Source organism: Stegostoma tigrinum, chromosome 14 (genome assembly GCF_030684315.1).
Source record: "Stegostoma tigrinum isolate sSteTig4 chromosome 14, sSteTig4.hap1, whole genome shotgun sequence".
Lineage (NCBI taxonomy): Eukaryota > Metazoa > Chordata > Chondrichthyes > Orectolobiformes > Stegostomatidae > Stegostoma > Stegostoma tigrinum.
In genome coordinates this window covers 75,282,275-75,305,365 of record NC_081367.1, presented here as the reverse complement: position 1 = coordinate 75,305,365, position 23,091 = coordinate 75,282,275, and the positions used below count along the sequence as shown (strand labels likewise).

General features: G+C 43.2%; 1 protein-coding gene across 2 annotated transcripts in view; it reads right to left on the bottom strand.

Moving 5' to 3' along the window:
* Window positions 1-23,091, bottom strand: part of rasa2 (RAS p21 protein activator 2) — a 189,509-nt gene that overhangs the window by 129,492 nt on the left and 36,926 nt on the right. For both annotated transcript variants that reach the window (XM_048541904.2, XM_048541905.2), the window contains exon 2: window positions 9,223-9,340. In XM_048541904.2, the coding sequence (XP_048397861.1) occupies window positions 9,223-9,340 (118 nt within the window). The remainder of the gene's footprint in view (window positions 1-9,222; window positions 9,341-23,091) is intronic.

Sequence of the window (23,091 nt, the reverse complement as noted above, 5' to 3'; positions counted from 1 at the left end):
ATCGTTAGACTCTTAGTTCCAGATATTTATTGTATTCCAATTCCACCATCTGCCGTGGCAGGATTCGAACCCTGGTCCCCAGCACATTATTTGAGTCTCTGGATTAACAGTCCAGTGATAATACTGCAAGCCCATCGCCTACTCTGAGGAAACCCATGCAGAAATGGGGAGAATTGCCAAGTCCCACGTAATCAGGAACATCTTTCCAGCACCTAATCTGTCTAGTCTTGTTAGAACTGATCATTGGACTGTGCATTTCTCAGTAGTGAATTTGAACCCAAAATTAGGTCTCCAACCTGTCTCTTTAGCTGTGGTGAATTGTAGACTTGTGCAGCAAAAGAAAGCTCCTTTGGCCCATTGAGTTGATATCACTATCTGTGATTTGTAATCATAAAAAGGCTACTGCATGGGAAATTAAAATGATATTTCTGCAGAAGCAAGTATGAGCTAATTAGGGCAGAAGACTTAAACAACTTCAAAACTAAACATGGCTGCCAGCATGTTAAGTCTGGCACTTCTGCTTTCTCTGCATTGCCAAACTGTATGTTGGACTTTGTAGCCAGAGGATTCAACAACACCACTCAAGCTTGACAAAGCAGCCTGTTTGATTGGCACTACATCCACAAGCATCCACTTCTTCCACCACCGATGCTCAGTAGCAGCAGTGTGTACTATCCACAAGATGTACTGCAGAAATTCGAAGATCCTCAGGCAGCACCTTCCAAACCCACGAGCACTTCTGTCTGAAAGGACATGGGCAGCAGACATATGGGAACACCACCAACTCCTCAAGCCACTCACTTTCCTAACTTGGAAATATATCACCATTCATTCACTGTCGCTGGTTCAAAATCCTGGAAATCCCCCCTTAATGGGATTGTGACAGTAGACAATAGGTGCAGGAGTAGGGCCTTCAAGACAGCACCACCATTCATTATGATCATGGCTGATCACCCACAATCAGTATCCTGTTCCTGCCTTATCCCCATAACCCTCGATTCCACTATCTTTAAGAGCTCTATCCATCTCTTTCTTGAAAGTATCCAGAGGGTTGGCCTCCACTGCCTTCTGGGACAGAGCATTCCATATATCCACCACTCTCTGGGTGAAGACGTTTGTCCTCAACTCTGTTCTAAATGGCCTACCCCTTATTTTTAAACTGTGTGGGTCAACCTACAGCTGGTCAGACTGCAGTGGTTCAAGGCAGCAGTTCACCATTACCTTCTCAAGCACAACTAGGGATGAGCAAGAAATGTTGACCAGCAATGACGCCCACAAACGAATAGAAAAAAACAAGTACAGGAACAAAGATGTCTTGCTGTAATTGTACAGAGCATTGGTAAAGACACATCTGGAGTACCTCGTGCAGTTTTGGTCTCATCTGAGAAAGGACGCTCTTGCTATAAAGACGGTGCAGTGTAAGTTTACCAAAATGAGTCCTGGAATGAGAGATTGAGTCAGGATTGTATTCACTGGAGTTTAGAAGAAATGGCAAAGGGAATCTCAGAGAAAGCTATGAAAGTCTAACAGGACTAAGCAAGTTAGATGCAGGAAGGGTCACCGGACCCAAAACTGAAACTCTTTTTCCTTCACAGATGCTGACAGGCCTGCTGACCTTTTCTAGCAACACATCCCTCACACCCCGCCCCCGTCACAACCACCCCCAGAGGAACCCCCTCGTTCTCTCACACCACCCCACCAACCTCCGGATACAACGTATCATCCTCCGACACTTCCGCCATCTACAATCCGACCCCACCACCCAAGACATGTTTCCATCCCCACCCTTGTCTGCCTTCCGGAGAGACCACTCTCTCTGTGACTCCCTTGTCCGCTCCACACTCCCCTCCAACACCACCACACCCGGAACCTTCCCCTGCAACCACAGGAAGTGCTACACTTGCCCCCACACCACCTCCCTCATCCCCATCCCAGGCCCCAAGGTGACCTTCCATATCAAGCAGATGTTCATGTGCACATCTGCCAATGTGGTATACTGTATCCACTGCACATGGTGTAGCTTCCTCTACGTTGGGGAAACCAAGCGGAGACTTGGGGACCGCTTTGCAGAACACCTCTACTCGGTTCGCAACAAACAACTGCACCTCCCATTCCTCGGACAACATGTCCATCATGGGCCTCCTGCAGTGCCACAGTGATGCCACCCGAAGGTTGCAGGAACAGCAACTCATATTCCGCTTGGGAACCCTGCAGCCCAATGGTATCAACGTGGACTTCACAAGCTTCAAAATCCCCCCTTCCCCCACTGCATCCCAAAACCAACCCAGTTCGTCCCCTCTCCCCACTGCATCACAAAACCAGCCCAACTTGTCCCCTCCCCCCACCGCATCCCAAAACCAGCCCAGCCTGTCTCTGCTTCCCTAACCTGTTCTTCCTCTCACCCATCCCGTCCTCCCACCTCAAGCCGCACCTCCATTTCCTACCTTCCACCTCATCCCGCATCCTTGACCTGTCTGTCTTCCCTGGACTGGCCTATCCCCTCCTTACCTCCTCACCTATACTCTCCTCTCTACCTATCTTGTTTTCTCTCCATCTTTGGTCCACCTTCCCCTCTCTCCCTATTTATTCCAGTTCCCTCTCCCCATCCCCCTCTCTGATGAAGGGTCTAGGCCCGAAATGTCAGCTTTTGTGCTCCTGAGATGCTGCTTGGCCTGCTGTGTTCATCCAGCTCCACATTTTGTGACCTTTTCTAGCAATGTTGTTTTTGCTCCTGATTTACAGCATCCACAGTTCTTTTGGTTTTTAGTTAGATGTAGGAAGGATGTTCCTGATGGTGGAGGAGACCAGACCAAGGCTCATTAGTGTCATGTTAAGTGGAAAATCTTTTAGGACTGAGATGAGGAGAAATGTTTTCACCCAGAGTGGTGACCATGTGGAATTCACTATCAGAGTGGTTGAAGCCAAAACGTTGAATATTTTCAAGGAGACGGTAGATATAGCTCTTGTGACTAAAGTGATAAAGGGATATGGGGGGAGGGTGGGGTTAGGCTCTTCAACTCCACAATCAGCCATGACTATAAATGAATGATGGAGCAGGTTCAAGCACTCAAATAGCCTACTCCTGCTCTCATGTTCTAATAGCCTACTCCTTCTACATTTCTAATTAACCCTAGAGAAAGGGGCTATCTGTATTCCAATAGTAAATTTGCAAGAGCTTTCATAGCCAAAAAAAGAGATAATGCAATTTCACAAAAATATTTACCTCTGTAATATTCTCATGCATCAATGCTTTCAATCATTTTACTGAAGATTATGGCATCCTTCTCCTGAATATCACTATTTTTCACAGCCAAAAAACAGTAAGTCCAAGCTGAGATATGACAATAGTACGGGGAGGCAAGGCCTCGTGATATTATTGATGGGTTGTTAATCTAGAGACCCAGATAATTTCCTACAGACCCAGGTTTGAAGTTCACCACAGCAGATGGTGGAATTTGAATTCAGTAAGAATCTGGAATTAAAATTCAAGGCTGTGAAACCTTTGTTGATTGTCCAAAAAACCCACCAGGTTCACTAATGCCTTTTAGGGATGGAAACTGCCATCCTTACCTGGTCTGGCCTGCATGCAACTCCAGACCCACAGCAATGCAGTTGACTCTTAACTGCCCTCTGAGCAATTAGGGATGGGCAATAAACCCTCGACTGGCCAGCGACATCCTCATCCCATGAATGAATAAAAATGAAAAACGCATCAGTCTCACTTGCCGGCTTTGCAGAGTGCCCGCAGGTTATTTGACTGCAACAGCTTGTACATCCAAGTCCAATCATGCCTCCAACATTCAGAGAATAACAATGCATGTGGTGGCTTCCAACAAGGATCACTGTTACTGATTAGGACCAGGAACCCAGGAAGTTAAGAGCCAATTATAGCAAGTTAATTAAACTGGCTGATGCAAGACTAAGTTTAATAATGTATTGTTCATTTACAACCTAATAAAGCATGGGTTTAAACTTGCATTTTATACTGAATCCATAGCAAAATTGTTTGGATGTCAGAGTTTCCAAATCTGCTAAAGAATCATAGGGATACATCCCTGCTCACAGCAACCCCACAGCAATTTGATGCTCCGAGAAGCATTTATTGGCTGGAAACAGGACATCTGTCCCTCACTGCAGCAGCAGTCATACCTCAGACAACTGCAGCCATCTGATTAGCTGGCCTCTGATCACATCCAATGAGACTCCAAGCAGTACCCTGATGGTAAGCCATCCAACAACAGATACACGTGGCAGCATTTTAAAGCAGTGAAAGGTTTGAGTGGATTGGACTGAGGTAAGATGGTAGACAGTTTGTGGGCATCAAGGGAATAATTGGAATGTGGAGGGCAGGGCAGGAAGAGCATTTTTTTGAAAACAACCACCAGGTTTCCACCAAATGTCCCTTCTACATCTCCGCTTCATAATACAAGCTAGGCCAGAACTGGCCCTTAAATTAGCCACTTAAGGATCTCAAATGAGACAAAGGGTTGGGGCTCACCAAAGGCCTTGCTCATCCCGAGAAAAACTACTGAAGGGAGTTCTAAGAAGCCAGAAGGCTACCTAAGAAATTTTATGAGTTCATCTCCTGCAAAATCTCCAATGTAAAATTCTTCGACGTCGTTCAAAAACCTAGCGGTGGAAATGAATCCTTCTACTTTTCACAACGAAGCTCTTTTAAAAACTAGCAGTTTCCTATTCAGACTTTTCCATTGTTTTCCCTTCTGCCTCACGCATTGCTGCATTCTCAAATCGTTCCCTGTTCCCCTTCATACTATGTACAAAATGGCGATGTGAAATAGATGCTGTGCAATCAGCAACAGAAATGCCCAACTGCTGGATCAGTATGCATAAGTCAGCTCCTAGTGTTTACATCACCAACTCTGATTTCCATACACAAGCTTGTAGGCTGAATGCTTTCAGCGAAAACAGTTCAAAACCTCAATAAGAGCTTCAATAGATCTTGTATAAAGCCTCCCCCAAGAGCTCCATTCCATCTCAATATTCAAAATAAATGCCTTTAAAAATCATAGAGAAGGAGAAGACATTCTCATAATGGCCACAATGAAAAGCTAGTGGTGAGCACTATCATACCTGTAACTAAACTTACATAACGCCCTTAATGTGGTAAAACATTCCAAGCACTGTTAGCCATGCAGGAGTAGAGGAGGTACCAAAGGTAAGAAGAGGAGGAATTTAACTACAGGGATGATAATTCAAGGCTGCACCACACTTAGAACTAACACCAGCTAGTCAGCACAGGGCAGGAGGTGGATGAGATTGGGTGTGAGTTAGGACATTGGTAGAAAATCCCTGGTGCCTCAAAATCTAAAGAAGGTGGAAGCTCAGCCAAGGGACCATTAAAATTTGAAGCACAAACTCACAGAAGAGGGCTTCAACAACAGATCAGTCAAAGCAGTAGGAGGCAATGTTACAGCCAGAGATAGGAATAGGTGACCTTGCTGAGGATATGGGATTAGACACTCATAGCAAGATCAAACAGGATAGCCACAAAAAAAAGGCAGACTAAGTTGGCAGCATGGACCTTGAGAGCGGTAGTGGCCAAGGTTGAATGAATGGTAAAGGTGGTGGCGTCAGCAATGCCAGGATGAGATGAACTCAGCTCTAGTCCAGTCCGAAGACTCCTAGCGAGCAAGAAGCAGGTCCTGAACTGAATCCTCCTGCCTGGACTTACAGGCTGATCTGAGGTTCCAGATCCGCAGCTAGGCTCGGGTGCCTGAACGAGCCGTAGTGTTGGCAGAGGACTACTGCAACCAAGGTCTGGCAGCATTGTCTGCATGAGCGTTGGTTGGGGCCCCACAGGTATGAGAATTGGACCATGGTTCCAGCTCAGATGCAGCAGTTGCAGTAGTGGTGATGGTAGAGGCCCAAAATTGACACAGGAGCCCATTATAGAGACCCTGACCAATTTCAAGAGGGGCAGCGAAGGATGAACAAGGGGAGGGAAAGATAAACTTTACTTCAGCAATATCTTTTAATATATTCAGTAATTCAAAATGGCACCAGAGCATGGCAAAACAACACTTCTCACTGTGTTTTGTTTGAAATACATGTGACAATAAATCATTCAATTCAACTCAAAAGTCTCAATATTTCACTCAGGTACTGGATGGAACTGATGGCTAAGAAACAAAGTTTATGGCAGGAACCAAAGACAGTGGCTTTGTTCTGCCCAATAATTAACTGGAGTATATTAGTACACAACCTATAGTGGATGTCAGACGAAGTGCATGACAAATCAAAGACAAAGGAAAAATTGAGACGGTGGGGAAGTAACACTAGTTCCATCAGCAGATCCGTGAAGTTTGATGGGCTTTCACATGATGACACCAAAGGCATCATGTGGACAAGGAACAAGAGGTGACCCAGGTTTGGATCCTTGGGTAACTCCAGTGAATACAGCTCACACCAACATCAACTTATCTTTAGAGGTGTTGGGAGGAAGGAGGAAACCCCCAATTTCCTGATCAGCTCTCCCTCCCTCAATAAATGATTAATAGATGGAAAGCTAGAAAGTGATTGTTGATTGAGGAGGCAAGGAAAAAAACTTGCAGCTATGTAAGATTTTCATAGTCGCTGGATATCCCAAGGGCTTCACAGATAACGAAATACTTCTGAAGTAAAGTACTGTTATAATATTGGAAATGTGGCATTCAATTTGAGTTCAGTGATCTCCCACAAATAGCACTATGATCATCTCCAAATAATCTGTTTTTCTGATATTGATTGAGGTATAAATACTTGCCAGATCACTGGAGTTAACTCCCCAGCTCCTCTTCATATCAGTGTTGTTGAATCTTTTATGTCTGCCTTGAGAGCAAAATGGGGTCTTATCTAAAAAGGAGCACTTTTGGCAGATTTTAAAAATCTGTTCGTGGAACTTGAGCATCATTGTGCAATAAATACTGACCTAGCCAAAGGGCAGTTAAGAGTCAACCTCATCACTGTGGGTCAAGAATGACACATAGCCCAGGCTAGTTCCCTAAATGACATTAGTGAACTAGATTGTTTTCTACAAGAATCAGCAACAGGCTACATGGTTGCCACTGGCCTAGCTTTTCATTTCAAAAAAAGTTTGATGTTTTGGGTAGAGGCCCTTCTTCAGAAACTTGACCCAAAACAACAAACTTTCCAACTCCTCTGATGCTGCTTGGCCTGCTGTGTTCATCCAGCCTCAGACCATGTTATCTCAGATTCTCCAGCATCAGCAGTTCCTACTATCTCTATATCATCCATGTGGATTACTTCAAGCAGTTCTGTTTTCTAAATGCACTACTTCTACTTCAAGTATGGAAATGATGATACTAGCATTGTGAACTTGTTCGTAGAATGAGATCAGCCAATGGCTCAGCTGGTTAAAGCCACGCGCAAGCTTACCACCACAAACTAAGATGATTCAAATTTAATTGCACCCCTGTAGTCAGTTCACTGATCTAAATTGCAACTGTATCAAGGCACATTTTTTTTAATTTTAAAGATAAACAAAAAGTTTAAAAACTAGTGAAAAATTGTGCAATGAGGAGCACAAAATTACATTCAATGCATGTTTAAATGTAGTACTACAATGTATATGGAATCAGTGTTAATGCAATAGCCAATAATTAAAACACTTGCACATTGCTTCACTATTTGTTTCTGCAATAAAGCTGTCACAATCAAGGTCAAAGAATGATTACACAAATGCCAACTTTGTTAGCTCCAAGGCGTCATTTAACACAAAATTAAGACTGCTTCCAAGTAATACCATGAGGGCTGAGATTTCTTGTTATCTAGAACATACTGCCTCATCCATAAGTTCGGCACAATACATTTCATTAGCTAAGTTCATAAATCTCCATCTTAACCTTCTCTCATAAGCAAAACAAAGATAGAGGTCTGCTTGTTCTAACCTGCCAAGATTCACTGCACAACTGACAGAAAAGAAAGCTCTGATGACAGGAAACACAGGAAATTGAAGTACAAGTATGCCAGGCAGCTTATTGAACCACTCAATCTGATCATGGTTGTGCTTTGGCTTCAACTCCACTTTCCCATTCACCCTCTTTATCCATGGATTCCTTGACAGAACAAAAGTCAATCTTAGTCTTAAATACGTAACTTTCTAGGGTGGGGAAATTCTAACAATGCAAAACCCATGAAGTGAAGCAATTCCTTCACATTGCAGTTCTTCATCCTAAGACTATGCTACTGGTTCTAAATTCCTCACCTGGGGGAAAACAATCTGTTTGTCTATCCCGTCAAGCTCCTTTAGAATCTTGTACACTTCACTGAGATCACCTCTCAGCACAGACCCACTTTACTCAGTCACTCTTCACTTTCACTGGGTCACAAAGCGTGGAAGTCCCATCCTAACTGCACCATGTGGACTGCAGCAGCGGCAACTCATCAACTTCTGAAGGGCTATTAGAGATTGGCAATTAATGTCTTAATAGAGCACTCACATCTCAAAAATGTACTACCTATAAGTAAACAGAGTTTGATACCATTCAATACAAAAGGTACATATTATCCTCTAGACTTATTTTGAAAATCTCAACTCTCAGGGCAAATGGATCAATGCTACAATGATCGTGATCACCTTGCTAGCCATTTTCCTTGCGACAGTTCTGGTAATCTTAGAGTATGGCTCACCGTGCAGCCTTCATAACAAAAGGGAGAAGCAAGAATAAAAGACAGAGCATAAACCCCCAAGTATTCAATTCACTCTGCACCACTGACTCCAATTTACAGCAGCGACACAAGCAATGAGCTCATAATGCCTGCTCACACTTCTATATTAGAAATGGCAGAATGGCACCCAGGCAAACATGATGACTGAAATAAATAATAATGTTAGTGAATTCTTTCAAATCAACATGCAGTAAATGCTGGTACTGCAGGCCATTAGCAGCTTTACATTTTAGACAGCAGTCTTTGTATTAATTGCTTTAAATGCAACAGCCAACTGAACCGATCACAGCAGTTTGCCTAATGACCCCACCACACTAAATTGAGCAAGCATACCTTGACATCAATAATCTAGCATAACAAATACACATACCGTCTTTCACTTTGTGAATTTTAGATAATTCTCACATCATGACAGCTGCTTGTCTAGGTCAATTTTCTGTTCTCCAATATTCCTATCCCAATCCCCCTAACACTACAGAATTGAACAGTCACATCACATTAGCTTAAGATCAAGAATCATTCTCCAGTGATTACCTTAAAGATTTATCAACGACCTTTGTCCGATAAACCTCTTCTTGGTCCAGTTTTATCGTACAGAAACAATCACGCATCTTGTTTGGACCATGGTATGGAGGTAGGTTCTTGGCTTCACCTATTAGATAAAAAAAATGAATGTTTAAAATAGTTCACAGAGGAAACAAATATATAGTTTACTTGCGAGATACAAAATCATATCCCCAATTTAACAATTAACTGTACAGATGGGGATGGGTCCAGTAAGGTCACTGAAACAGCAATCCAGAGGACCAGGATAGTAAGATAAGATGTAGTAACAGAAATAGGCCATTCAGCACATCGAGTTGCTCTGCCATTCAATGAGATCATGGCTGATCTGATAAAGTTAAACTCCACTTTCCTGCCTTTTCCCAATCACCTTCTATTCCCTCACCAATTAAAAATGACAAAGTCTCCCTACTTTTAGTCATTCCCTTTGAAATAAAAACCAACAGTACATTTGTCCTTCCTATTACCAACTGAACTTAGCTGTTAGCTTTTTGTGATTCAGAGCTGACGATTCCCAAATCTCTGTTCCCTAACTTTCTGCAGTCCTTTTCCATTTTAAATAATATTCAGCTCCTCTACTCTTCCTGCCAAAGTGCCTTACCTCACATTTTCCTATATTATGTTCTCTGTCAAGTCTTTGACCACTTATTTAGCCCTCATACATCCCTCTGCAAACGGTCAGCACTTGCCTTGACAATTATTCTTGGATGTTAATCACAAATTTGGCTATTCGTACGTTCACTTTTCTCATCCAGGTCATGAACATGTGTTGTAAATAATTACGATATACTCCCAGCTCCGAGTCCTGTGGCACACCACTAGTTACGGATTATCATCCTGAAAATGTCAACCTTACCCCAACATATTCTATTAGTTTGGCCAATCCTCTGTGTTAACATGGATGACAGGTGAAATTGAGAGACGAGCCAAGAGGAAAAAAGAAGCATACATGAGGTCTAGGAGAATGAAGACAGACGAAGCTTTGCAAGAATATTAGGAATGTACAGCGAATCTGAAACGAGGGATTAAGGCGGCAGAGAGGACATGAGATATTGCTGGCAAACATGGTTAAGGAAAATCCCAAAGCCTTTTATTCATACATAAAGAGCAAGAGGATAACTAAAGGATTGGCCCACTTAAGGGCAAAGAAGAAGAGTTATGCGCTGAGTCAGAGAAAATGGGTGACATTCTTAACGAGTACTTTGCATCGGTATTCACCAAGGAGAGGGACATGATGGATGTTGAGGTTAGGGAAAGATGTTTGCTTAGTCTAGGTCAAGTTGACATAAGGAAGGAGGAAGTGTTGGGTATCCTAAAAGACATTAAGGTGGACAAGTCCCCAGGTCCAGATGGGATCTATTCCAGGTTTCTGAGGGAAGCAAGAGGAAATAGCGAGGGCTTTAACAGATATCTTTGCAGCATCCTTAGACAAGGGTGAGGTCCCGGAGGACTGGAGACTTGCTAATGTTGTCCCCTTGCTTAAGAAGGGCAGCAAGGATAATCCAGGTAATTATCGCCTGGTGAGCCTGACGTCAGTGGTAAGGAAGCTACTGGAGAAGATACTGAGGGATAGGATCTATTCCCCTTTGGAAGAAAATGGGCTTATCAGTGATAGGCAACATGATTTTGTACAGGCAAGGTCATGTCTTACCAACTTAATAGAATTCTTTGAGGACGTGACAAAGCTGGTTGATGAAGGAAAGGCTGTAGATGTCATATATATGGGCTTCAGTAAGGCGTTTGATAAGGTTCCCCATGGCAGGCTGATGGAGCAAGTGAAGTCACATGGGGTCCAGGGTGTGCTAGCTAGATGGATAAAAAACTGGCTAGGCAACAGGAGACAGAGAGTACTAGTAGAAGGGAGTTTCTCAAATTGGAGACCTGTGACCAGTGGTGTTCCACAGGGATCTGTGCTGGGACCACTGTTGTTTGTGATATATGTAAATGATTTGGAGGAAGGTGTAGGTGGTCTGATCAGCAAGTTTGCAGATGACACTAAGATTGGTGGAGTAGCAGATAGTGAAGGAGACTGTCAGAGATTACAGCAGAATATAGATAGACTGGAGAGTTGGGCAGATAAATGGCAGATGGAGTTCAATCCAGGCAAATGCAAGGTGATGCATTTTGGAAGATCAAATTCAAGGGTGAACTACACAGTAAATGGAAAAGTCCTGGGGAAAATTGATGAACAGAGAGATCTGGGTGTTCAGGTCCATTGTTCCCTGAAGGTGGCCACGTAGGTCAATAGGGTGGTCACGAAGGCATACAGCATGGTTTCCTTCATTGGACGGGGTATTGAGTACAAGAGTTGGCAGGTCTAGTTGCAGTTGTATAGGACTTTGGTTCGGCCACATTTGGAGTACTGTGTACAGTTCTGGTCGCCACATTACAAAAAAGGATGTGGATGCTTTGGAGAGGGTGCAGAGGAGGTTCACCAGGATGTTGCCCGGTATGGAGGGTGCTAGCTATGAAGAGAGGTTGAGTAGATCAGGATTGTTTTCATTAGAAAGATGGAGATTGAGGTCTACAAAATCATGAGGGGTATAGACAGGGTGAAAAGCTTTCTACCCCCCCTCCCCCTCCCCCGGCAGAGTGGAGGACTCAATTACTAGGGGTCATGAGTTCAAAGTGAGAGGAGGAAAGTTTAGGCGAGATATGCATGGAAAGTTCTTTACACAGAGGGTGGTGGGTGCCCAGAACGCATTGCCAGCAGAGGTGGTAGATGCAGACACGTTAGCGTCTTTTAAGATATATTTGGAGAGGTACATAATGGGCAGGGAGCAAATGGACACAGACCGTTAGAAAATAGATGACAGGTTAGCGAGTTGAGAAAATTTGTAGGTCAGGTTGAGGTTCTGGATGTGAGTTTGCTCGCTGAGCTGGAAGGTTAGTTTTCAGATGTTTCGTCACCATTCTAGGTAACATCATCAGTGAGCCTCCAATGAAGCGCTGGTGTTATGTCCTGCTTTCTATTTATCTGTTTAGGTTTCCTTGGGTTGGTGATGTCATTTCCTGTTCTTTTTCACAGAGGATGGTAGATGGGCTCCAAATCAATGTGTTTGTTGGAATTCCGGTTGGAATGCCATGCTTCTAGGAATTCCAACCGGAACTCCATCAACAAACACATTGATTTGGAGCCCATCTACCATCCTCTGAGAAAAAGAACAGGAAATGACATCAACACAGGAAATGACACCACCAACCCAAGGAAACCTAAACAGATAAATAGAAAGCAGGACATAACACCAGTGCTTCATCGGAGGCTCACTGATGATGTTACCTAGAATGGTGACGAAACGTCTGAAAACTAACCTTCCAGCTCAGCGAGCAAACTCACATCCAGATGACAGGTTAGACAGAGGATCTTGATCGGCGCAGGCTTAGTGGGCCTAAGGGCCTGTTCCTGTGCTGTAATTTTCTTTGTTCTTAGTATGTTACAAAACAATTTTCAACACCAGAGGCTCTTATTTAAGAAGCCTAATTCAGGTACTTTATTAACTGTCTTGTGAAAACCAAAGTATCTTACATTCACTGCTTCCCCTCTACGTATCCTGCTTCTTAGCTACTCAAAGAATTCTAAGAAATTTGTCAGGCGTGAATTCCCCTTCATGCATCATGGTCACTGCTTCCCAGGGGATCTTTTGCTCCAATATAATCTATTAAATCTGCCTCACCGCACATCGACAGATCCATAATTGTCTGAGATAACAAAGTGTGGAGCTGGACGAACACAGCGGGCCAAGCAGCATCTTAGGAGTACAAAGATGCTGCTTGGCCTGCTGTGTTCATCCAGCTTCACATTTTGTTATCTCAGATTCTCCAGCATCTGTAGTTCCCATTATCCATAATAGTCTGATCTCTGATTGGATCCATGACAATTTTCTAGGAAACTGTCCTGAATGCACTTTTTCCTTGTGCTTACTACACCAATCGGACTATTCTATTGCTCTGGGCACACGGGTTCAAACCCCATCACAGCAGCTGGTGGCATTTAAAATTAGCATAATAAAACAGCAGCTTCACTTATGCCAGGCCATTCTCAGGGAATTTGTAAGTAGCTCAATATCACGCTGCACAAAATGAAATCTAAAAAGAGGTCATACAATAATGCACAACATTCAAATTTAACGCATACAGCAACTTAAAGATTAAGCAACATTTACCACAATGCAAAAGTTACATTACAACACAGTGGAAAAGGAAACCTTCTCATGACTCAATTCAAAATGACTTTGCATTTCTGCAAATACTCGATGAGAGAAGTCTTGAAAGCTGTTGTGCTTCAAAAAGAGTCAAACATCAAAAGAAAAAAAAATCTTGTTTTACTTCAAAGGCCTATTGAACTTAGGGGGAAAGAAACTTATCCAAATACCACAGGAGCTTTAAAGCAGATCAGGGTTCTATGCTAAAAAAAAACACAAACAATATAGTGGCATTGCCAAAAGCAATTATTATGAACAGAACTGGATTGGGGAAATTAAAGTCCTTCTTGTCAGATGAGCTCACAGAATGCTGAAAATTAACAGGCTAAAGAGAGAGAATTGGTAAAATCTTCCCACTGTTTGTGGGGAGATTTTAGGTGCTTTCTGAATGTAGAGTGTCAATGCACCCAATACTATACAAACAACGACACCAGAAACAGAATTTATAATAGCTTTAATACAGCAGTGAATATTCATGTTGAAATTTTATGTTTTAAAAATACTTGAGAGGGGACATGTAATGAGCAGCTAGCACATGCACGGTGAACTGACAGGCATCCTTCTGTCAGTGATAATGGGAACTGCAGATGCTGGAGAATCCAAGATAATAAAATGTGAGGCTGGATGAACACAGCATGCCCAGCAGCATCTCAGGAGCACAAAAGCTGACGTTTCGGGCTTAGACCCAGGAAGGGTCTAGGCCCGAAGCGTCACCTTTTGTGCTCCTGAGATGCTGCTGGGCCTGCTGTGTTCATCCAGCCTCACATTTTATTATCTGGCATCCTTCTGTCAATGATTTTGTCAATGTTCCTGAGAAACAACACACTTTAAATGTACAATTCAGCGTACAGGAAGGGTGACTGAAAGAGCTTTCCGACCACTCTGTTTTGATGTTGAGGTGCTGATGTTGGACTGGGATGTTAAGTCAGAAGTCACATGACACCAGGTTATAGTCCAACAGGTTTATTTGAAATCACAAGCTTCACAATCAGGTGAAGTGGAGGGAAGTGCACAGGCACAGAATATATACATCTCCACTTAACCTGACGAAGGAGCAGTGGTCCGAAAGATTGGTGATTTCAAACAAACCTGTTGGACCATAACCTGGGGTTGAGATATTTCTGGCTCTATTTCGATTATTGCATCAAACACCATTTGAAGTAGCAATGATAAATGTCTGGCTGTTTGTTATCAATCATTTTCATATACAGCAAATTAGAGCAAGACACAGAAACAGACACACACAATGACATGAACACGGAGGAGAATGTTAAATTTTCAACAAAAATATAAATTTTCCTTGAACACAAAAGTGCATAAAATTACATTTAAAGTTCACAAAAATGAAGAGGATAATCGCCAACACATCACATTTTCCCTTTGATTGACTGGATGGCATGTAATCTAATATTCACCCAGCTCAGCAAAACATTAAAAATCACATGTTGGCACAAAAAAGATTTTAAAAAAACAACTAGATTTTTAAAAAAATACCTGTCTTTGAAACGTTTTCTAACATAGTTGGCTTCAAGTCTTTCACAGAGAAAGAGTCAGCATTTTTTAAGATTACTTTGTTATTTTTAAAACTTAAAGTTATACAGTAAATGGAAAAGCACTGGGGAAATTTGATGCACAGAGCTCTGGGTGTTCAGGTCCATTGTACCCTCAAGGTGACAACGCAGGTCGAAAGAGTGGTCAAGGCGGCATTGGGCATGCTTTCATTTTTGGACAGGGTACTAAGTACAGAGTTGGCAGGTCATGTTACAGTTGTATAGGACTTTGGTTTGACTACATTTGGAATACTGCGTACAGTTCTGGTCGCCACATTACCAAAAGAATGTGGATGCTTTGGACAGAGTGCAGAGGAGATTCACCAGGATGTCACCTGGTGTGGAGGGGGCTAGCTATGAAGAGAGGTTGAGCAGATTAGGATTATTTATACTAGAAAGGCAAAGGTTGAGGTCTACAAAATCATGAGAGGTACAGACAGGATGGATAGCAAGAAGCTTTTTCCCCCCCCCGCAGAGTTGGGGAATTTTCAAGGTGAGAGGGGAAAGGTTTAAGGGAGATGTGTGTGCAAAGTTCTTTACACACAGGGTGGTTTGTGTCTGGAACATGTTACCAGCGGAGGTGGTAGAGGTGGGCACGATAGCATCAGTTAAGATGTATCTAGGCAAATACACAAATGGGCAGGGAGCAGAGGGATACAGATCCTTGGAGAACAGGCGACAGGTTTAGATAGAGGATCTGGATAGGCGCAGGCTTGGAGGGCCAAAGGGCCTGTTCCTGTGCTGTAATTTTCTTTGTTCTACAGTCAAAACACTCATGGGACATCACTGGCAAGCAACTACAAACTGTTTGAGCTGGGTACTTTGAAATGACTGACATGAAATTGTTAAATTAGAAAAGATTTAGAAGATTGTAATTCCCAGATGGCATTCAGATCCTTAACATGCATCAGAAACATAAATTAAAGAAATAAAGGATAAACAGCAAATATTAATCGCACCTTCTCTTTTCAATCTGAATATATTTTCGGTTAGTACTGATATGTACTAACTCCCCCTTCATGCTATGAAGTAACACATATAGTATAGCAAGAGAGCAATAAGAGTAGAAGATGGCTACAAAACAGTTAGCTTTTGGACAGGTGGGATGTTAAAACATTAGAAGTCTCATTCCTGATCTCAACTAATGGCCTTTAGGGAGGGAAACTGCCTTCCTTAGCTGCTCTGGCCAAAATGTGACTCCAGACCCCCAGCAATGTGCTTCACTCTTAACTCTCAATTAGGGAGGGGCAAAAAATGCTGCCTAGCCAGCAATGTCCTCATCCCAGTAATGACTAACAAACCTGTCAACTTACAGTTAACTAAGGGTGAGTTGGGGCACAGTCAATGCATTCTCTCCCTTCAGGGATTACACTGGGGCTGCATGCCTCATACAAAACACCTATTTAAATTTACACCTCACCAGTTCAGCGTCCCATGTCTCAGGAAACTTGACTACACCCCTGCTGATCAAACTCTAAGCTCCCCAATCGCCATCCTCTAATTTTTTCCATCTCCTTTCTGATCTTCCCCCTCCATTCCCCTCAAATGGAACCTGTTGTCATAACATTAAATGTCTGACAGGCAAAGCTAATCAAGTCTTGCCAGCAAATTCTGTAGTCTCCAATGGAGACACATTATACAGACTTCCCCTGCAAAGCAGCCCCACGTGGTATGCTACTCCTGCCTCCGGTTACATTCAATCCAATGAAAGCATAACTCTGCGACAAAAAACAATTTTTCTTTATAAAATCACTGTCGCCCTTAAGATGATACCAAATCTTACTGATTTATGATTTCATTGCTAATTGCCAGGATCTTGAGCAAGGAATCATTTTTCAAATGATCCGCTGACACAGCTGGTGCCTCGACATTTCAGCAATTTGGAGGTGCCACACTTAAAATTAATCCTGCCCATGACGGACATTAATGCACAAGTACACAAATAAATAACCAGCAAGAACACAAGCAATTATTTATCCCTGTCCCACAGCTCAACTCAAGGCTACTAAATAAAAACAAAGAACTGCATATGCTGTAAATTAGAAACAAAAATAAAAATTGTTGGAAAAGCTTGCACGTCTGGCAGCATCTGTGGACCGAAATCAGAGTTAACATTTCGAGGCAAGAGACCCTTCCTGAGAACTGCTCTGGTTGGCCAGCACTTATTGACCATGGATCTGAGTTTGCTCGCTGAGCTGGAAGATTAGTTTTCAGACGTTTCGTCACCATTCTAGGTAACATCATCAGTGAGCCTCCAATGAAGCACTGGTGTTATGTCCCGCTTTCTATTTATCTGTTTAGGTTTCCTTGGGTTGGTGATGTCATTTCCTGTATTGGTGATGTCATTCCCTGTTCTTTTTCTCAGGGGATGATAGATTGGCTCCAAATCAATGTTTGTGTTGATGGAGTTCCGGTTGGAATGCCATGCTTCTAGGAATTCTCGTGCGTGTCTCCGTTTGGCTTGTCCTAGGATGGATGTCTTGTTCCAATCAAAGTGGTGTCCTTCCTCATCTGTATGTAAGGATACGAGTGATAGTGGGTCATGTCGTTTTGTGGCTAGTTGATGTTCATGTATCCTGGTGGCTAGCTTTCTGCCAGTTTGTCCATGTCATGGTGGCTGAAGGACGTAGGGTAATGGATGAACTGAAGGGTATTTATATTGGGCAGGAAATGGCGTTGGATGGACAAACTGGCAGAAAGCTAGCCACAAAACGACATGACCCACTATCACTCGTATCCTTACATACAGATGAGGAAGGACACCACTTTGATTGGAACAAGACATCCATCCTAGGACAAGCCAAACGGAGACACGCACGAGAATTCCTAGAAGCATGGCATTCCAACCACAACTCCATCAACAAACACATTGATTTGGAGCCAATCTATCATCCCCTGAGAAAAACAACAGGAAATGACATCACCAATACAGGAAATGACATCACCAACCCAAGGAAACCTAAACAGATAAATAGAAAGCGGGACATAACACCAGCGCTTTGTCGGAGGCTCACTGATGATGTTACCTAGAATGGTGATGAAACGTCTGAAAACTAACCTTCCAGCTCAGCGAGCAAACTCACATCCAGAACCTCAACATGAGCTACAAATCTTCTCAAAACTCACTAACTTATTGACCATTCCTAGTTGCCTTTGAGAAAGTGGTGATGAGCTGCTTTCTTGAACCGCTGCAGTCCGCATGCTGTACATTAGCAGGCAATGCTATTAGAGAGAATTCCAGGATTTTGACCCAGAGACAGCAAAGGAACAGTGATATATTTCCAAGTCTCGGCAGTCAGTGATTTTGAGGGGAAATTGCAGCAGGTGTATTCCCATGTATTTACTGCCCTTGTCTTTTCAGATGGTAGTAGCCTGAGGAGTCACGGATGGTACTGCACATTGTGCAATCATCACATTTCTGATCTTATGGAGGATAGATCATTGATGAAGCAGTTGAATATGATTGGGCCAAAGACACTACCCAGAGGAACTCCCATTGTAAATTGTCAAAAACAACCCATCTGGCTCACCAATGTCCTTCAGGGAAAGAAATCTGCCATTCTCACCCAGACGAAAGACACAGCAATGTAAAATGGCCGAGCCAGCTACAAAGCCTCAACAAAGAAATGAAACTAGGGACACCACCTGGTATCAACCCTGCAAGTCCTCCTTCTTAACATCTGGGGGCTAATTTTAAAATGGGAAAGCAGTCTCATAGACTAGTCAAACAGCTGCCAATACAGTCATATTCACCGAATCATACCTTAGAGACAATGTCCAGACACCACCATCACCGTTCCTGGTTATGAGCTGTCCCGCCAGCAGGCCAGGCCCAGCAGAGATGGTGACGCATAGGGATACAGTCAGCAGGTAATTGTCTTGGGAGTCTTCAATGTTAACTCCAGACCCCATGCAGTTTAAACAGATAAACCTGCTTCTGCTTATCACAGACTATATTCCTTCAGCTAATGGGGTCACAGTACGAGGATTTGGGTAGACATTTTAGAACGGAGATGACGAGACATTTCTTTACCCAAACAGTGGTGTGCGTGTGGAATTCATTACCACAGGAAGTTGTTGATGCCAAAACACTGAACAATCTCCTGTCTTGTCTCCCTCAAGAGGCAACCAGATATAGTACTTGGGACAAATGGGATCAAAGATTATGGGGAGAAAGCAGAGTTGGACAGTCAGCCATGGTCATGAAGAGTGGCAGAACAGGCTTAAAAGGGTTGAAATGCCTCTTCCTGTTCCTAGCTTCTATGTTTCTTTGAGACAGTGCTAGACCTAATTCTAGGGAGTGAAATTGGTCAAGTGGTTAAATTTTAAACGGATGAGCATGTTAGTGCTATCGATTATAATTCTAAGTTTTTGAAGTTATTGTGGAAGGGGATAAGGATATTGAAGTTTAATGTCTAAATTTGGGGAAGGCTACTTTCAATATCATTGGACAGGATCCGGCAAACATGAATTGGGAAGTCTACATTTGGAAAGTGAGAGTCGTTTAAAAGTGGTATGGTGAGAATTCAGGGCTAGCTTGTTCCTCTCAGAGTGAAAGGCAAGGGTAGCGAGGCCAGAGAACCCTGGACATCATCAGGTAAAGAGAGTTTGATAAAGAAAAAGAAGAAAGCACATGTCAGACTCAGTGCATTAGAAACAGGAGAGACCCTTCAAAAAGTAAAGGCTGCTTCACAAGGAAATTTGGAGAGCAAAGAGGGGTCATGAAACATCCTTGGCAGCTGAGTTCAAGGAAAACCTCAATGCTTTTCAAAAGTATGTTAACAGTAAGAGGATTACTAGGGATAGAGTGGGGCCTATTAGAGACCAAAGGGGCAACCTATGTGTGGAGACAGCAGATATGGATCAGGTCTTAACTGACTACTTCTCACCTGCATTCACAAAGGAAGACATTGTAGCCAGGGATTTCAGTTAGGATGTTGAGGTTCTATAAGATATTATGGTTAATAAGGTGGTGGTATTAGGTGCTTCAGCTGGCATAAAGATGCTAAGTCTGCAAGGCCTGTTGCGATGTATCCCAAATTGCTAAGGGAGACAAGACACGAGATTGTTGGAGCTCCTGGATATATTTGCTGATTACAGGTGAAGTGCCAGGTGACTGAAGGATAGCTAATGTGGCTCCTTTGTTTGAGAAGGGCAGCAGGGATAATTATAGACCAGTTAATTCGACTTCATGGTGGGGAAATCATTGAAAAGTTTTCCAAGTGCTGGATTAATTAATTCTGGAAAGGCAAGGACTGACCAGGGATAGTCAGCACAGAATTATGAGTGAGATCCAGTCTGACTAATCCAACTGAGTTTTTTGAAAAGGCAACTAAATATATTGATAAGGGTCATGCTGTTGATGTGGTTTACATGGGTTTCAGTGAGGCCTTTGACACACCCCACTTGGAAAGCTAGTCCAAAAGTTAAGAGATTGTGGGATTCAAGGCAAGTTGGCACAAGTGGATCCAAGATTGGCTTACAAATACGGTGACATTGGAGGGTTGTTTTTCAAATTTGAAGTCTGTGACCAGTGGTGTATCACAGGGTTTGATGCTGGAAACCTTGTCATTTGTGATATACATTAACAATTTGAGTACGAATGGAGAAGATATAATTTGTAAGTTTGTAGATGACATGAAAATCAGGGTTGTTGAAAGTGAGGAGGATGGTCTCGGACTGCAGTCTAATATTGATCAGCTGCTAAATTGGGCAGAGCACTGGCAATGGAATTTAATCCTGATAAACAGGAGGTGATGCATTTTACCTTATGTGATGCATAACCTTACCCAAGGGGAATGAGCTCGGCCAGGTGGTTGAAGTTTCAGTAAGGGATTACTTTGGGAATAGTGATCACATTTCCGTAAGCTTTAGAATACTCATGGACAAAGACGAGAGCGGTCCTAAACAAAGAGTGCTGAATTGGGTGAAGGTTTACTATAGCAAAATTCAGCAGGAGCTGGGGCATGTGGATTGGGAGCAGCTGTGAGGGCAAATCTACATTTGATATGTGGGAGGCTTTTAAAGAGAGGTTGATTAGAGTGCAGGACAGATATGTCCCTGTGAAATTGAGGGCTAGGAAGGGAAAGATTAGGGAACCACAGATGACAGATGAAATTGAGAGACTAGGAAAGAGGAAAAAGGGAGCATACATAAGGTCTAGGCAACTGAAAACAGATGAAGCTTTGGAAGAATATTGGGAAAGCAGGACCAATCTGAAACAAGGAATTAAAATGGCTAGAAGGGGCCATGAAATATCCTTAGTGAGCAAGGCTAAGGAAAATCCCACAGCCTTTTATTCGTATATAAGGGCCAAGAGGGTAACGAGAGATAGGGTCGGCCCGCTCAAGGATAAAGGGGCGTTATGCAAGGAGTCGGAGAAAATGAGTGAGATTCATAATGAGTACTTTGCGTCAGTATTCACAGAGAAGGACATGACAGATGTTGAGGTTAGGGATAGATGTTTGATTACTCTAGGTCAAATCGGCATGGCGGGGGGAGGCGGAGAAAGAGTTTCGGGTATTCTAAAAGGCATTAGGGTGAGCAAGTCCCCAGGGCCGGATGGGATCTTTCCCAGGTTACTGAGTGAAGAGAGAGAGGAAATAGCTGGGGCCTTAACAGATATCTTTGCAGCATCCTTGAGCATGGATGAGGTCCCGGAGGACTGGAGAACTGCTAACGTTGTCCCCTTTTTTAAGAAGGGTAGCAAGGATAACCCAGGTAATTATAGACCGATGAGCCTGACATCAATGGTGGGGAAGCTGCTGGAGAAGATACTGAGGGATAGGATCTATTTACATTTGGAAGAAAATGGGCTTAATAGCGATAGGCAGCATGGTTTTGTGCAGGGAAGGTCATGTCTTACCAACTTGACAGAATTATTTGAGGAAGTGACAAAGGTGATAGGTGAGGAAAGGGCTGTAGATGTCATATACATGGACTTCAGTAAGGCATTTGATAAGGTTCCCCATGGTGGGCTGAGGGGGAAAGTGTAGTCACATGGGGTCCACGGTGTGCTAGCTAGACGGATAGAGAACTGGCTGGGCAACAGGCGATAGTTGTAGCGGAAGGAAGATTTTCAAAATGGAAAAGTGTGACCAGTGGTGTTCCACAGGGATCCCTGTTTTTTGCGACATACGTAAATGATCTGAAGGAAGGTGTCGATGGTCTGATTAGCAAGTTTGCAGATGACACTAAGATGGTGGAGTAGCAGATAGTGAAGGGGACTGTCGGAGAATACAGCAGAATATCGCTGGATTGGAGAGTTGGGCGGAGAAATGGCAGATGGGAGTTTAATCGAGGTAAATGTAAAGTGATGCATTTTGGGAGATTGAATTCAAGAGTGAACTGTACACTAAATGGAAAAGCCCTGGGGAAAATTGATGCACAGAGATCTGCGTGTTCAGGTCCAGTGTACCCTCAAGGTGGCAATGAGGGTCAATAGGGTGGTCATGAAGACATACAGCATGCTTTCATTCATCAGACGGAGTACTGAGTACAAGAGTTGGCAGGCCATGTTACAGTTGTATCGGACTTTGGTTCGACCACATTTGGAATACTGCATACAGTTCTGGTTGCCACATTACCAAAAGGATGTGGATGCTTTGGAGAGGGTGCAGAGGAGGTTCACCAGGATGTTGCCTGGTATGGAGGGTGCTAGCTATTAAGAGAGGTTGAGTAGATCAGGATTATTTTCATTAGAAAGACGGAGATTGAGGGGGGACCTGATTGAGGTCTACAAAATCATGAGGGGTATAGACAGGGTGAAAAGCTTTTTACCCCCCAGAGTGGAGGACTCAATTACTAGGGGTCATGAGTTCAAAGTGAGAGGAGGAAAGTTTAAGGGAGATATGCATGGAAAGTTCTTTACACAGAGGGTGGTGAGTGCCTGGAACGCGTTGCCAGCAGAGGTGGTAGACGCAGACACGTTAGCGTCTTATAAGATATATTTGGACAAGTACATGGGTGGGCAGGGAGCAAATGGACACAGGCCGTTAGAAAATAGATGACAGGTTAGACAGAGGATCTTGATCGGCGCAGGCTTGGACGGCCGAAGGGCCTGTTCCTGTGCTGTAATTTTCTTTGTT